Source organism: Bombus fervidus, chromosome 2, assembly GCF_041682495.2.
Source record: "Bombus fervidus isolate BK054 chromosome 2, iyBomFerv1, whole genome shotgun sequence".
Taxonomy (NCBI): Eukaryota; Metazoa; Arthropoda; class Insecta; order Hymenoptera; family Apidae; genus Bombus; species Bombus fervidus.
Genome location: NC_091518.1, coordinates 14,590,170 through 14,607,274, shown reverse-complemented (window position 1 = coordinate 14,607,274; position 17,105 = coordinate 14,590,170). Strand labels below are relative to the sequence as shown.

The following is a 17,105-nucleotide window of genomic DNA, read 5'->3' as shown; positions in this document are numbered from 1 at the left end:
TCTGTTATCCTTTCACCGGGTGGCCTGTAAACCCCAACCAGTGCGAACTTTATTGCATACAAAGTCGGTTTTATGCGCGTTCGAGCCTCAACGTTTGCGTTTACCGGCGTAACACATCATCCTATTTTTATCTCGCGTCTCATCACCGTTACAGGAAGTTACGTAATTTTTCCAAAATAAAGGAACCAATAGCTTATTAAAGCCTATTAAATAATAGGCCGTTAAATATGCGAAATGAAAATCATCAGAAGAAGAGTTTATTTAACGTAACTATCTTCTTATCTGGCATTCTATTCTCTTGTGATACCTATGATTTAAATGTTCATGCATTCTCGGTATGTCCGTGTTGTCACTGCGTGGTAGAATAAAAATCAAGCATCGATAAGGTTTCATGAGTCATGAACTACAAAAGTCTCGTAACACGTCGATATGTATTGACTGCTATCGGCCGATATATACGAATGAATCGTTCCTGTGCGTTTATAGGCTACGTATGACGCCTACGGACAATGAATGAGAGAAAATGTGTCATAGATTTGATTGATATGGTCCGTTGTTCCATCAAGCTTATCAAAAGCCTTCGTTGAAATCGTTTTACGACCCTTTCCACGGTTCTCCGGAACAGTACGCACGTAATAATTTACAAGATCGAGGCGAACGGTATAGCACCACCGCTTTTCTGCGATCGTAAACTCGTCGATCACTCGCAGTCGCAAATAAGCGTTGCGATTTATATCAGCTAATTGACGGCTTGTATAGGATTTTAGTAGGCTCGCAACCGTGGTCACGGGGAAGGTTTTTAAACGGAATACTTTTCAGGAAACCGGTTGCGCGTAATTTTCTCGTTCGACGCAAACGGTAGCCCCTATACTAATAAGTTAAATGCTACGCTATAGTTAAACGCTGGCTGTTATCCTGGGTACGTTCACGGAAAGATCTTGTCTTTATTTCAAAGCGCTGTCTTCTCGTTCTGGCCGTAATCCCGTGATAAATTTATTCTTCTGGTCATTTACTTTTAAAGAGAAGAAAATTTATCATTTTCTTTTTCCATCTTTAGACCACTCGCTCATTCCCAGGTCTAAGAATTTCTTCCCATCGACTGTGCCAGCGCACAATGGTTGAGCAACGTTTAGGCCAATTAATAACATATTCTATCGCAAGACACTTGACTGGTTGACGTAAGTGATGGTTACGCGACAGGATACCAACACCGTGTAACTCTTGATCGTGTGTGTTCTTTACACCGGTCGGCAAGTTCACGCTTAACTTCTAGTCACGCTAATTATTTTAATCAGTCCCGTAATAAGGATGTTGCAGACCACACTCCATCCCCTTTTACGATACAGCGGAACACAATTACTCTTTACGTATATGTGTATTAATATATGCCGTAGGAAGTGTCTGGCCCCCAGGTTACGCTTTATGAACGCGCGTCTGTGTGAATCGCGTGAATACGTGGAAAGAGCAGCACCGGTACGCACGTTGCAGGCGAAATCATGAATGGGCGACGCGCGGAGAGTCATTCGAGTGCTCGAGCATACAAAGAGGAAATCATGTTCTAGTCTATCGTTAGAGCGTCGAACGATTACAATTTTTAATTTCGCATCTAGCGCGCCTTTTTCACGGTATCCCATACGATTTCTCTCTAATTACAACGTATCTTTGCTCGTTGCTTTTTAATGCGCCTTTATATGATTCCTCCCTATGGGCAAGTAACGCGTCTTGTGCAATGCAACATGTTGCACGTAAGAACGTTCGTAGTTACGATACCTAACTCGAGAGAGGACTGTGTCGACTCGGGACGAGAAAGGAAAATATAATTCTTGTGAGATGGCTCGGCGTTGAGTTAGCAAGTTTCACGCGATGCTTTTGTCCCTGACGAGATGATGCATGCAAGCAAATTATGCATATACGAAGAGACGCGGTAATACACTGGTGTCTTTCTCCTATCGTCCCGAAGGGTTGCGTGCGTTGCACCCTATCTCGTCAAACCGGTGAAAAAGATAGCAACTCCTCGGTCGGTAAAAATAAGAAAAAAATTACAGCTCATCTCGATTGCTTCGTTTTTGAAAGTTAAGCGTGGTACGAGCGCGTCAATAATTCCATTCATTGTTTCGAACGGGAAGATCGAAAAGGGTGGAACAGCGCAAACCGTATGGAGTTTTGTAGTCTGGAAACAAGGAAAGTCTTTGTCATATCCCCTTGCTTGCGAAAATGGAGTATAATGGGGCACGTGTTCTGGTACTGCGCTAATGACATGGTTTCGCGTACTCTCCGATGCGGCATTGTCCTAAGACCTCTCTTCCACTGTTTCGCCTTCCACCTTCTATTACGAATTACTCTTTTTTTCCCCCGTTTTCGACATCCTCCCTTGTGTCATTCACCTTCTTTTTTCTGTGTTATTCTCTCATTTTAATTGTTGCTCCCTTTTCCTTGTGTCTTTTCTCGGGGAACCTACCGCGTACGTTTTAACAATATGCGTACGATATCGAAATTCACCACGTTTGAAACTTGAATTTCATTTCTGCGTTCTTCCCTTCATTTTTTGTTCTTTCTGTATTCCTATTCTAAGGATCTTTACTCAAATCGAATCGATTACAACGACGATACATATTCCTTTGCAATTTCTGTTCGAATCATAGCGTATATATTTCACCAGTCGGACAACCCTTTTGCGAGTACCTCTTCCTTCCGCTATCCCCTTTCTCGTTTCCCGGGGAACGAGTCGCACGATGGAATCGGTCGAGTCGAACCGACACTACTCTCGTATGCATTCCCATGGTCGATATTCTCCTTATTTTCCTCTCTTTCTCTCTGTTTCGTTCCGTTGTTCGCCTTATTCGGACATGTCAAGCTAAACGCGTGCACCGACGAGTGCAAGTGCGGTTGTCCCTATACATAAGCGTCGTGTGTGCGTTTACGTGTCTCTTTGTCGGCGGTGAGCACGTTTCTTCACGTCGTTACCGTTGTTTTCCGTGCGGCTGGCTAAATCTGCACTCGTACTCCCGCTTAATATCGATGGTAAATCCTCTCCCGTGGGGCCTTCACGGTCCGGCGAGCTCGAAAGAAATTTCGCGTAGTTTCGTGCGTCCGTGGTAATCCTTTGAATATCGTGCACACACATACTAGCACTCAGGGCCACGCAGGCCACGAATTCGACGGACATGTAAACGAGGTATCGACGTGTCGTTGTCGAATACTTCGAACACAGGAAACTGTATATTGTATGCCATGGAAACATGGCTGTATATATCGCGTCACCTCGCTATGATTCGAACAGAAATTGTAAAGAAATATGAGTATCAGGGCGTGTCTGCTACCTATATTAAAACGAGACTCTCGTACGTTTCGCAAATGCCGGCGATACAATTACGTAAGTGGAATTGATTACTGTAATTGTTTGAAGTTCCGGTCTGCACGGAAACTCCGCTTATAATTCTGACACTCGTTTTTCAGAATGTTTCCGCCCTTACCTTGCCGCAATCTACTTTTACGATCGCGACTTGTGCAATGAATGCTTGTAGGAGTTTCTTTGAATCCGATGAAATATAAAATAACCCTGTATAAAGCTCGATACAGAATTGTAACGATATCGACGACAAATTTTCTTAGTCACGTGTCTTAATAGCGTACGTACCTATATTTTAATGGCAATATCAATTGCTTTTTACGCAAATCGGATAGTCTGTGATTTCATAGCGCACGACCTTGATTTATGCTAGTTGAATCGCGTCATAAAGGATAAACGTTAAACCTTGCTAGTAGGTATAGATGTTAGGATTTTACCATCGAAGATCATGTTTGTGTATAAAGCATTACGCAAATTTCCATGTAGATTTTTGCTACATATTCCAACGATCTACGTAAATCATACGTCAATTACGTGGTTTTTTTTATATTCGTGTTTCCCCTTGCTTGGAGAGGCAGTAATATGGCTGATCGCGAGCAGCTATTAATTTTACGATTTCGATGAGAACCGAGACGATTACCGTAAGGATTTTCGCTTTATGGTCGTCAAACGTTTACAACGTCGACTGACGTTGTAGGTTTCAGTGCCAGTGAAAACTGGCGATGGGAAATTGACAAACAACGGTGTGTGCTCGTCTGTATACATGAAACAAAGAAGATTAACACTTTTTCTACGCTCGCATTGTGCTTGAGACAGCGTTAAATACGTGGGAGTCCTTAGCTAGCCTCGGAGATATCTCTAGTGGGTTACAGGAAGTGGGATTCGAGTACCTTGCGATTTCACTATTGGACACTCGAGGCGCTTGCATAGATGTAACGAGATGTACTGGTACGAACCGACGCCCACGCTAAATCGTGCTTTAATAGGATATCGTTCTTAGTGATTTATTATATTTTTAATGTTTAATTGTCTTGAATACTATGAAAACTTTTGAGATTGTAAATCATGGAGGGTATTAGAGTTTCCTGAACAGAATTAATTGCAAAATTTACTTTTCCTATAATCGAAACGCCTTAGATTGGATAAAGAAGCGGCTTTTTATTTTCAACGCCTATTTTCGTTTCAGACACGCCTCTGTCACCAATGGGGCCGTCGTCGCCGAGTCAGGAGGGTCTATTCACGGATCTTCGTCTTTTGTCCTTGGAGAAGCAGCTCAATATCGAACTCAAGGTAGACATCGTTAAAAAAAAGAAAAACAAAAATATTAAAAGTATTACTATCTTACGAGTTACGAAAAAAATAGCTGGGACCATAACTCAATCGATTAGATGAATATAAATTTTAATTTCGTAATTAAAATTGAATATTAGTCTAAATTAGTATAACCAATTTTATAGTCCTAGATATTTTTTAAAATTATAGATATCAATTAAAAAAAATACGGATATTAACCTAATTATGACATCATGGTAATGTTTATGTATATACTGCACTACTGGTTGATATCTATTTAGTGTATCTTAATAATGTGCATAGTGATAGTCGCATTGTTCCTATCGTAATCAGCCTACGAATGATTACAGGCGAGACATTTCTAGCCCGTTCTCATTCTATGAGTCAGCAGTGAATCGTCGGCATTTTTTCTTCACTAAAGATAGCTTCTCGTTTCATCATATGGGAGATTTTCATTAATCAACGTTAGCAAGCTTTGAACTTTCTTTGTAATCTTATTTGCACTCGTAACATCAATCTGATCAAATGAACTCGGGATCAAACGAACGGCAACACTGTTATCGCTTTTCAAATAATCGTTAGATCCCTGCTATTTTAATTTCTACTTACAATAGGATTAAAGTTGAAAGTTCAAAAAGAAAAAAAAGATGAGAACATTGTGGATAATTTCTTGGAGAAACTGAAAAAATGTACGTCATTGATCCTGGCTTTTTGCCAGCTTAGAAATGTCAACGAATTTTCAATGTCTGCGGCGATATATGTAGAAGCGAAATCGTATCCCTACGTCATATGACGCGATCCATTTCAAAGTATAATAGGTTTAAATATCGAGCTGGTGAATACCTACAATGTTTAGGAAACGCGTAGTCGCTTATCAGATCTCGCCGAGAGAGCAGCAAAAATGCCGAAATTTTTCTTTAAAAAGGTGAATCACTGCCGCTTTATAAATGTAACGTTATCAGACATAAGTTATTTTTATCACTTAGAAATCGTGTAAATTATATCAAGAAATCAAATATTTTTCCAACTTCATAGTGATCCTGTTTTTCTGCTCATATTTCAGGTGAAGCAAGGGGCGGAAAACATGATTCAGAGTTTGACAAGTGGTAGAGATAAAAAGTTACTGCAGGAGGCTCAACAAATGCTTGACGATTCTCGCGCCAAAATCGAGTTCCTACGCATGCGAATAATGAAAGTGCGGCAAGCTCGTCAGCAACAGCATGCACGCGATGCTCCACCACCAAATGGCGAAACAACTAGCAATAAAGGTACTAAATTAAGCATGCTGTCGCTTCTATCGAGTGCTCGAACTGCTTAAGGTTAAGAGTCTTAACCGGAGCAGATAAGAAATTAGTCACTTCAAGGACGTAATTATTGCCAATTAGCGTTTATTATATCATATAGTTATTCGGGATACGATGTCATGACTCATGCCGAAGTATTACGTGCATTACGTGGTTGGATCATGGTAACTGCTAAAATATAGGCCACAGACCACCCATGAAATATAGTGGAAGTAGCAACTGATGTTCATAAAGATAGTTGCTCTCTCACGGTTGAAAGGGAATTTTCGTTTACCAAACTCGAAACCTTCCTGAATCTTGTAACTTCATGCGTTAATAATTTTTCATTAATGCTTCCTCTTTTATAGTTACCAACTTGATAATGAACAGCATAAAACCCATGGACTATATTGGACTTCATCATTGTATTTCTCAGTATGCCGTTGGTCATGTACGATCATTGTTACCGCAAAGCATCGTTGTTAATGGAAGCAGCTTGACGTTTATATTTAATATTTTACTCGATTATACGTATATGTATTAAAATTACAAGATGCACACACTATGTGGCTACGCAACCTTTATCTCTTTGATGTGAAAAAAATTCATTGTTATCGTTCTTCTCGTTCGATTCATGCAGTAAAATCGTGCAGAGAAAAAGAGTCAATCATTCGAAGAGGACACCAGCAGGCAGTCTCGCGTGACGCAAAAGCAATTTTACTTTGCCTTTAGATATCAGGCCAATACAGTCGTGTTATAACAAGCTATCCATTCGCGTACCTCTATAAGCTTTCAATATCTATTCCCCGCTAGGGAAATGTATGTTCGAATGAACACGAAACGCCATTCGAATCGTGTAAGAATTTTAATTATTATCGTTCGATCAGATATTTCGATGAAAGGTATACTGGTAGCGTCGATAATATCGAACATTCTAATTACAGATAGGTACGAGCCTAGCTTGGAGCTCGCACTGGAGGAAAGAGTGGAGGAACTACGACATCGTTTACGGATCGAAGCTGCGGTTGTAGAAGGGGCTAAGAACGTGATACGTCTTTTACAAAGTGCCAAAGTCGCCGATAAGAAGGCCTTAACGGAGGTATGTATCATTTCCTGTTCAATATATGCAATGATATGACATGTCACGTAGGGACTGACATTCGATAATGAAAAGCTTTTGTAAGGCAGAACGGAGATACGCTGTCAAAAGGGAGCTATTGATATTATATTTTACTTAATAGACATGCTGTCCTTTATAAGTCATCGTATCATTGCACAGCTAACATGCACGCCTTTTATGCGAAGAATATTCATTAGCATCGCTTTCTATCTATAAAATCTCATTCATAGTCCGGGACCACAGAAACGAGACTTCAAAAGGTTTGATCTCGAAAATTATATCGTCGTTTTAACGTAAGCACTATTGTATCGCGTGGTCGACGTAAATCGAAACGAAAGATCCGACAACCAGACTCGCTAAGTAGATTAACGATTTTCTGTGTATCCAAGTTGCACGAAAGCGTTTTACGTAGACGACTACGTCGAGTTCGAACAGCAGTGGCGTATACGCACCGGTCTCGAAATAGCACTGCCTAATCCCCGCTACCCCGTCGTCTTCTATGACGCCTTTTCGGGTCGCGCTTAGTTACCACCTTTCGAGGGGAGCTGGCACAACCCAGTCGTAAGCAACGCGATAAACCAACGACATGTGCACCAATCAATCGCGAACTGACTGTTCAACAAATGTCTGTGTCCTTTGCTTGGACATTCCTGGACATATAACTCGTGGGTAATTCACACCGCCATCGTACCGAACTATGACCTGAATCTCAAGACTGACTCGATTCCGCCCAAAGTTATACTCCCGTTGGACGTCGCACTCTTCTGCACCCAATTTGCTACACTCCAAGAAGACAGACGTGTCTGTTCCGCAAGATATCATCGCCGTTGTCTAGAGATATACCTGTGGATGCAAGAAGCGATCGAAGTTTAAAAAGCTCAAAAAACGAGTTCCTAGTCATTCAGTACGATATCCCTTCCGTTGGTTTTTAGAACGTCGAGATTTTCTGTGAAGCACACTGAATTCCACGACGGAAACCGACTGACAGAAATAGAGGATGTTGCACGTTGAATAATTATACATTTGTGGAGGCGAGAATACTCGACCCAAAGCTCATATAGAGGGCTACTTCGATCGAGTCGATTTCGTCGTTCGAAGAGTCGAATAAGATTAAGACAAAGGAAACCGTGCATTTATTCAGACTGGCTAACTGGATAGTATTAGTAATTTTTTTTTATTCGAAGAAAATTGATATTCGATATGCATGACGTATCTGTCAGTAGAAACGACTAATCGGCAAACGGTGCCTTATTAAAAGTATCATCTGGTTCCAGGTATATTCGGTCCGACTGCACGTTGCTCCAAATTTATATTGTGCTAATTATACCTTGCGTCGCTGCTCTAACGTATGGTTTGTCACCTTACGAAAAACGAGCAAACGATGACAATTACACACGATATTTGAAAATCATTTGTGAGCAGCGATAAACGCACACTTAAGTAAAACAACGCTTTAACACGATAACGCGATCATAACTCTGCGTAAATCTTTTTTTAACGATGATGAAAAGGAAGCTTTCTATTTCATGAAAAGTGTGCTGCTACGATGCAAGAGCGCTCTTCGAACAAGAGATTATTTTACAATTTCGATACGTAATATTGAAACGATACAAGAGATTCCGAAATCACTTGAATACAGTAACACTGTTTCTGAAAATAGATCACGGAGACGCAATATCGCAGAATTGTCGTCTTTCACGAAGAACTATGTAATATATGCACTGATTTGTGAAATACGCTCTGAAAATACTTTCATTTGCTTCGGAAATGTTTAATCAATTTTTACAAAAAATTACATAACAAATTTTCTTGCCGTGGAACGAGTTGTTAAACGATTGAGTTTGTTGAAATCTAGTGAAAAATAAACGACATCGAGAAAGGAAACAAATAGCAGCGCGGTGCTTCCATCTTTCGCGAATGCGATCGATCGTTCGAATCGATGTGCAACGGAACGGCGCTAGCGAAAGAACGTCGGATTCTCTTCGCAAGGAAGGAGAGAAACGGTTGCGCGAATGCGTTTTCGCAGCGAAACCGATTAAACGCTCGGGGCGATGATGTTTTGCGGTGGATAACAGCGTGGAGAAGGCTGAAAAAAAAGGCTACAACATGTACGGGCGTCAAGGTAACTCGAATAACACGCAACCACCGCCGTGGTTGGTGCGTGCAGAAGTCACGATTCGCCATGGTACACCGGTCACTTCGGAATCCAGTCAGGTACCAGTAAGCATGTCTTCAACTGTCACGGATTCGAGTGGTGTTCGCATGATATATCGATGGAATACCAGTCAATCATCTTCATTACCGACAACTCCAATCGTCACGACTTCTAGTCCATCCCTATCCTCCAGCTCGTTCGGGTTCCAACGAGGAAACATAGTGTTTACTTCGACGCCGCCTCCAAAGCCAAGCTACTTCACGATTCCAAGATCAGGCTCGTCCGGGAATGACGATTCTATGTCATCTAGAGGACGGAGTGTGAATGTCTCGGACTCAGGCTATAACAGCGAGCAATTTTCACCTCAATCGTACTCGAGTCTGCCTTCTCGTCGTCCTTCCAACAGTTCTTCCCAACAATACAATCGTCGATGCAAGAGCACATGCAGCATCGTACTATCCGCCGTGGATGCTGCAGGCAGTTCGAAGGAACAAAGTTTCAGCAAAATAGCAAGCAGTGAAACCATCAGGCATTCGTACGACAATTCTTGGCGCCATCCCTCGACGCATCAACATGTTTTTTCGCGTCAGCAGTTCAGTACGTTACCGGAAGTTTGCGAAGAGTGCTCCGAGGGAACCGTTTCCAGCGTACATGATACGCATTTGTGCAGTAGTGTACAGGAAAAAGTTACGACCAAATTGACCACAGTCAGTAAAGACGCTTCTTCGCAAACGACGGATATAGAATCCTACGAATCTTCGTCAACGATCGTCAGCAAAAGCAAAGTAAGAAAGAAAACGGCTACTGGTCTCCATCCGTTGGACGAGCAGAAGAAGAAGAAGGTAAGTCGTATCTTCTTGTCCTGAAAGATGAACAGGTTCGTATCATGTGTATCTGATTTTAGCAAGAAAGTCAATCGCCAACAGTATCTGAGACCACGAGCGTCGGTCTTTCAGCGGACTCGGAAAGATCCGATTCCTCAACGAGAGATGACAGCGCGAAACGAAAATCACGAACCGTGCACATCGATGTGTACTGCACCGGCTCTGACGATGATGAGAATACCGATACGACATCTGAGAATGAATGCGATACTCCTATGACCGTATTCGAGAATCCGGACGTGAAGGTCACCCATACACAAGTAGCAAGTAACATTCTGCCCAGAGGATTTCAAGATGACAAGGCCTTTTTGAATCGTGCTACAGAACGGCGATGCGATAGCTTTAAACACGCACCAATAAGGATGCCCTCCATAGCTAGTTCAAAGGGCTATGACAGTGATGACGTCCTCAGCTCGCTTTATCCTTCTCAATTCAGTTCTTACAGTGCTCTTAGAGATCTCGATTCAGCGCCCTGGTCAGCTGCGTCCTCTAACGCGGGCATCCCATTTGATTATGATTCGACTATTGCTACTTCGTCTAAAGATACTCTGTCCGACATAGAGTCTTTGATAAATAACGAAGTAGACTTGACTCCTTGTGATAGCTTTGAGTATGCGAGCAGTTCGGATCGCGAAAGAATACGAAGAATGGAAGAAATATGGGCTAAGACGGAAAATGAAGGAAAACAATGGCGTTCACCAGAAGTTGAGCGCAAATATTTGTTGCAGAATCGAAAGATGAAAGAATATTTAAAGAAACATGAGATAGGATGGTCGTCGGGTGACAGTGGCGGGGAATCTGACGAAAGTGGTACAGTTGGATGGAGTTTTGTATCTAGCGAGGATAATCAAAGAATGTTTAAAAAAGTTCCAACCATGCGACGAGCAAGTAAACCTATCACTGAATGTACGGACAGCAGCGCTAGTACAGCGGAACAAGAGCTTTTGAAGCAAAAAAATTTACAGCAGGATCATTCTGATTCCATGACCCGTAGCGACAGTATTCCCCACCCGTACACTATTCGTAACCAAATCGGTTCGTTCGGTTCCAAAAGCCCTTCCCCTCTTCCATCGAAAGTACCTTCGCGAGTTACTTCTCCCTTTATGACGCCTCAGGGCGAAAGAACCGACCATATTTTGAAGGCCTCGATATTCGGCGCGGTAGTGAATGCGTTTCGAAAACCAGGCCATCACATAGGACCTTCCAAGAACCCCTCCTGTTCCTGTGAACATTGTCGAAGATATTTCGAGGAACTGAATTCACGAGCTTGTTCTGTAAGCGAATTCGAACGTCAAACGGGATATCGTTTACAAAATGAAAAGAGGATATTTCGCCCGATCCCGAAAAATGACAAATCCTGAGACTTAATATTTCATTAACGCGTTTTTAAAAGTTTTTTAAATTGTATCATTATTAATAGTATTTTCTGTTTCTTGGTGAAACTGTATTGAAAATATTGTAAGGTTGTGTTTTGTAACATATAACGCGTGTGTTAAGTTATATTTATTGAATAAAATATCTTTTTTTTTTTTATTTATGATTGTTACCATCTGCTAAAACATTCTGCTGAATATAAAGCATTTATGTAAACTAACAGATACACGCAATTATTTAATGCTGTTAATAAACGTTGATTATATTAGTAATTACACTTCGTTACGTAACTCATTTATTCCTACCTCTGTGAGTACTTGTTCAATAGTACTTGTTCTTTCTTATATTTTCTCTTGAATTACTATAGGCTCAAGCAAGTCTGGCAGAATCAAGTAGAAAATTGGACCTATTGAGATTATCCCTTGAACTTAGAAGACAAGAATTACCACCTGACAGTGGTACTGCTGCTCAATTGAAGAGAGAATTAGCTAGTGTGCAATCCGCTAGCCCGGTTCCTGTAACCTACACCTCGCTACAACCGTTTCGTGGACCTCTGGAAGGTAAAGCTACAGTGCCTGCATCAGTTTCAAGATGTGCTGCTGTTACTGGACAATTAGAGGTAAAAGATATTTCATAGCGATAGCTTCGTATAAATGTCCTTGCTTTAATAATATGTACTTATAATTTTAGGTAAGATTAATGGGGTGTCAAGACTTGGCAGAAGAAGTACCTGGTCGCACAAGAAGAGAGCACCCAGCAAGTCCGGATCTACGTAGTTTCGTTAAAGGTGTTACAGGACGCAGTTCGAGCAAATCGTACAGTGTTAAAGATGAAACAAGTAGTAAGTTTGTTTTACAAATATTACAAGTTCTTATGAAAAGCTGAATCTCATTCATTTTTGTATTTATCGTAGATGACATTATGGCAGTTATTAAATTGGATAATCAAACAGTAGCACAAACTAGTTGGCGACCGTGTTCCCAACAAGCTTGGGACCAAAGGTACTCTTTTATTGTATACATATTTCTGTTAGACCTATACTAAACTCTTATACTCCGTTTTATGATAAAAAGAAGTCGGAAGTGTTAGTTTATATGAATACATTGTTTTCATAGGTTTTCCATCGAACTAGATAAATCGAGAGAACTTGAAATAGGCATTTATTGGAAAGATTGGAGATCTCTTTGTGCTATAAAATTTTTACGTTTAGAAGAGTTCATCGATGATGTGAGACACGGAATGGCTCTACAATTGGAGCCGCAAGGTCTTCTCTTTGCTGAAATTAAGTTCTTGAATCCTATGATTTCGAGAAAACCTAAATTACAACGTCAACGCAAGATCTTTAAGCAACAGGTGAAGAATTTCCCAAGAGCTAATCAAATGAACATTAACGTTGCAACCTGGGGTAGGCTGTTGAAACGATCAGCTCCTTCATTGCACAATACAAGAAACTCCGAAAGTCCGCCATCTGGTAGGTACATGTTTTTCATTACGTTTACAGCAAATTGTCACATGATTGCTGTACGAATCTATATTTTTTTAGGACCTCAACCTTTACAACTTGTTTTTGATACTTCGTTAGAAGATAAACCCGAAACACCTGGGGAATTGCCTGATCCTGAAAAGGGAGGCTTAGGTGGAGCCAGACCTTTAGGATTATCAACTTCAAGTAGTAGTCCTACACTGCCACGTCCTCCAGAACATCCTCCTCCACCACCACCTACAGTTACGAAGAAACCTTCAATGCCTGCACCTCCACCGCCACCAAAATTAGATCAAGAAGTAGGTCCTGCAAAATTTATGTTATTTTTTTCTTTACTTTTTTTTGCAACGACGTTATACTCACCAAAGTGTTATATAGAAGATAGTTGTACACTATATTTTGTACTTTTTTTTAGCGATATTGTAGTTGTCCGTCATATTACGAAGTATTTCGAAGTTATCTAGTATCTTCTTTTACTTAAAAGGTTTAGGGTTTTGGTACACTATGGTTATGGGTAAAAAAACACATGCATACAATATATTATATCCAGTTGAGTCGATATACTTGCTAACGTTTGTATATAGTATTATATCAATGTACTTTATCAAGGCATGTTAGTATACTTTTATATACTTTCAACTGTGCAAGATACTGCTTCGAATATACTATAAATATCCTTTTTTTTATAGGTATTTTGCAAATTTTAGAACGCGATGTATAATGGGCAACAACTTGTTACATGTTTAAAGTGTACAGATTGTTTATTCGTTTTTTACTTTAAGCTTATATCGTATTTTTAATTCTTAGCTTTTTATGCATAGTAATTTTTACAATATTGTTTAGCACCCACATGAAAAAGGTACTCTGCAATATGCATTGTGCAATATATTTAGTATTCCTTCAACAAAGTTGCAGCAAACTCCCTTCGATATTTAGATTTATTTGTTTTCTCAGTATGTAAATTATTCGATTCAAAATGTTCATTATAATTTTATTATTATTTATGTAAAACTTTGCTAGGTTACAGTTTAAAGTATATTGCAACTTAAAGTAGCTTTTAGAGCTAAGCAGATAGTAATGTAGTTACAGAGTGCATTAAGGGAGTTTGATTTCCTGCACAACGAGGAAAAGGGGGGTCCTCAGGGGGCAAATTTGAGGCCTCTTGTAACAGAGCCTCGTCCTGTGCTGATTGCACCACCCTCTCCACGCACACCCTCGCCCCAACCTGTCGTCGAGTTTCCTGAAGATGAGGTATATACCTCCAATACACACAGCTTTATTTATATATTTTTAATTTTTGTGCTTCTGTACTAACACGTAAAGTATAAAATTGTTCTTCTAAGTTCTTGTAATTCATTTTATTAAATTAATAAAATATAATTAATTTTTTGGTATATTAATATTTCTCTTAGCAAAAGCATGTATCCAAATTTTTTGCATGTCTGTATGTGCGTATTACATATATCAAGGCTTTTAATACTGTACTCGTACATGTTTATGTCTTATATCGATTATAGATGTCTTACTACTAATGTCGTAAATACTTGATTATTCAACAGCTTTAGGGCTCTTTCTTGATAAAATAGCAAGAATACTATTAAATAAGTGAAATTTATCTTACCTATAAAATATACTAATAACATATGCATTGTATTATAACTAAAAATTTTTAATTGGAATTATGATTAACATATATATATATACATATTATTATATATATACATATATATATATATTATACATATTATCAATTAATATGAAAGTAATTAATATAAATTTAATCATTATCTTTCGGTACTTTGATTTAAACGTTTTAACGATTATAGGTTGTATATGAAATGCCGAACAAGCCTGCTCAATATAGAGACAGTGCCTACGAGTCTAGAAGACACTCGCAACTTACTGGGATGACTATAGAAAACTTTAGACTACTATCAGTTCTTGGCCGTGGTCATTTTGGAAAAGTAATCCTATCGCAATACAGAAATACAGGAGAATACTTCGCAATCAAAGCATTAAAAAAAGGAGACATAATAGCAAGGGATGAAGTAGAGTCATTACTTTCAGAGAAGAGAATATTTGAAGTTGCCAACGCTACGCGCCACCCTTTCCTTGTAAATTTATTTGCTTGTTTTCAAACTGAGGTATATATTATTTTAATTATGTTTACGATAAATGTTTTAGTCAGAATATGGAAAATTAATGTTTTATTCCTTATAGGCACATGTGTGTTTTGTAATGGAATATGCAGCTGGAGGAGATCTTATGATGCATATACACGCGGATGTGTTTGGAGAGCCACGAGCTGTATTTTATTCAGCATGTGTTGTGTTAGGGTTGCAATACTTGCATGAAAGTCGAATTATTTATAGGTACATATTTAAATAAATAAAAATTAAATAAAATTATTTATGATATTTTACATTAAATATGCGATATTAATGATGTTACTAAATTTACAGAGACCTAAAATTAGATAATTTACTCTTGGATACAGAAGGATATGTAAAAATTGCGGATTTCGGTTTGTGTAAGGAGGGAATGGGATATGGAGATAGAACAGGAACATTTTGTGGTACTCCAGAATTCTTAGCTCCTGAGGTTCTTACTGAAACTTCATATACACGGGCTGTTGATTGGTGGGGTCTTGGTGTATTAATATTTGAAATGCTCGTTGGTGAAGTAAGCATTTTATCCTATTTTATTTTATTATGTATTAAGATCACTATACTACTAATTAACATCTTATTTAGTCACCATTCCCTGGTGATGATGAAGAAGAAGTTTTCGACTCCATTGTGAACGACGAAGTTCGTTATCCACGATTTCTTTCGTTAGAAGCAATTGCAATAATGCGAAGGGTAAGAACAATATAAATATATTTTTTTCTAGTGGGATACTAAATAGAACATAAATAATTTAAGTTATTTATGTTTAATTATAGTTATTAAGAAAAAATCCTGATAGAAGATTGGGTAGTAGTGAAAGAGATGCTGAAGATGTCAAAAAGCAAGCATTCTTCAGGCATATAGCTTGGGATGATTTACTTTTAAGACGCGTAAAACCACCATTTGTTCCAGTAATTGTAAGTATTAACCTTTTCTCATCTCTTTTTTACTCCAATTAGTATATTTGTCGGTAAATAAAAATTATACTTGTATTTCAGCATTCTGTGGAAGATGTTAGTAATTTTGACGAAGAATTTACATCAGAAAAACCACAATTAACTCCACCTAAAGATCCTAGACCACTTAGTGATTTAGAACAAAATCTATTTAAAGATTTTACATATATGGCTGATTGGTGCTAGCCATAACAACAATGTTAATTGTCTTTTTGTTAAATTTGATACGCAAATCATTTAGTATTCTATTATATTTTCAACATCATTTTAAGGGCAATCAAATCGCAATCAATAACAGTGTTAATTTCATATGTATTTGTTTAATTTTCAGAGTATGTTTAAATTGTACAGATGTTTTACTGTTAGTATCACGATATAATCAGGCATATAGAATTTAAAAAATTATGTTCAACATACGAATCTCAGGTTTTTAATTAATATGTATGAATGTCAGACTTTTAACTCGTAGTTATACATTCATCACGATTGTTTCCAATACGCAACGTAGTGAATAATTATAATTTAAAATATCTGAATGTAATATTCAGACCTAATCAACTGTATGACCAGAAAAGAAACATAAATTTGTATAAGTAATTTTGTAGCATGTTCATATTTTGATAAGAAACAGCAGTTTGGAATTTAAATTTTTAAAGATTTATACCATTTAATTAAAATTCACTAGATGTCGTAATCATGATTTGAAGTATTGACCAAATATTTGAAATGATATCTGTTTAAAATATTATTTCACAAATTTCACTTAGCACAGTCATTTTTATATAGTTTTCAAGTACTCAACAATAATGTCCTTATAGAACAAAGGATATTCACTGTATAAACATATTATAATTCATAAAGTTGCAGAAAATAAATCAAAACGTAGTTGTATTTGCTCATGCTCATGTGATAGGGAATTAAATGAAGAAATGGCACTATGTATAACAATGTTGATCAACATAATCACAAGTTAACACTGGACGCATTAATTATATCAGTCACGTGTACCTAATTATTAACACGACCAGTTATTTACTTAA

The 17,105-nt window shown here is 38.5% G+C and overlaps 2 protein-coding genes across 6 annotated transcripts in view; both read left to right on the top strand.

Annotated features, from left to right (window-relative positions):
• Pkn (serine/threonine-protein kinase N) overlaps positions 1 to 17,105 on the top strand; it is a 26,477-nt gene extending 9,372 nt beyond the window's left edge. For 2 of the 5 annotated variants that reach the window (XM_072018478.1, XM_072018459.1), the window contains exons 4-18: positions 4,536 to 4,639; positions 5,706 to 5,910; positions 6,870 to 7,024; positions 11,826 to 12,077; positions 12,149 to 12,299; positions 12,372 to 12,459; positions 12,574 to 12,929; positions 13,002 to 13,240; positions 14,025 to 14,192; positions 14,768 to 15,085; positions 15,162 to 15,313; positions 15,404 to 15,623; positions 15,695 to 15,802; positions 15,886 to 16,026; positions 16,108 to 17,105. In XM_072018478.1, the coding sequence (XP_071874579.1) occupies positions 4,536 to 4,639; positions 5,706 to 5,910; positions 6,870 to 7,024; positions 11,826 to 12,077; positions 12,149 to 12,299; positions 12,372 to 12,459; positions 12,574 to 12,929; positions 13,002 to 13,240; positions 14,025 to 14,192; positions 14,768 to 15,085; positions 15,162 to 15,313; positions 15,404 to 15,623; positions 15,695 to 15,802; positions 15,886 to 16,026; positions 16,108 to 16,251 (2,801 nt within the window). In that variant the 3' untranslated portion in view covers positions 16,252 to 17,105. Of the gene's footprint in view, positions 1 to 4,535; positions 4,640 to 5,453; positions 5,568 to 5,705; positions 5,911 to 6,869; positions 7,025 to 11,825; positions 12,078 to 12,148; positions 12,300 to 12,371; positions 12,460 to 12,573; positions 12,930 to 13,001; positions 13,241 to 14,024; positions 14,193 to 14,767; positions 15,086 to 15,161; positions 15,314 to 15,403; positions 15,624 to 15,694; positions 15,803 to 15,885; positions 16,027 to 16,107 lie in introns of those variants that run through there. The other 3 variants (XM_072018468.1, XM_072018497.1, XM_072018488.1) reach the window with 3 other exon arrangements.
• On the top strand, positions 8,428 to 11,730 carry LOC139995235 (uncharacterized). Its single transcript, XM_072018506.1, has 2 exons — positions 8,428 to 10,042; positions 10,105 to 11,730. Exons 1-2 carry the CDS (start codon positions 9,152 to 9,154, stop codon positions 11,443 to 11,445), a joined length of 2,232 nt encoding a protein of 743 aa, XP_071874607.1. The 5' UTR covers positions 8,428 to 9,151; the 3' UTR covers positions 11,446 to 11,730.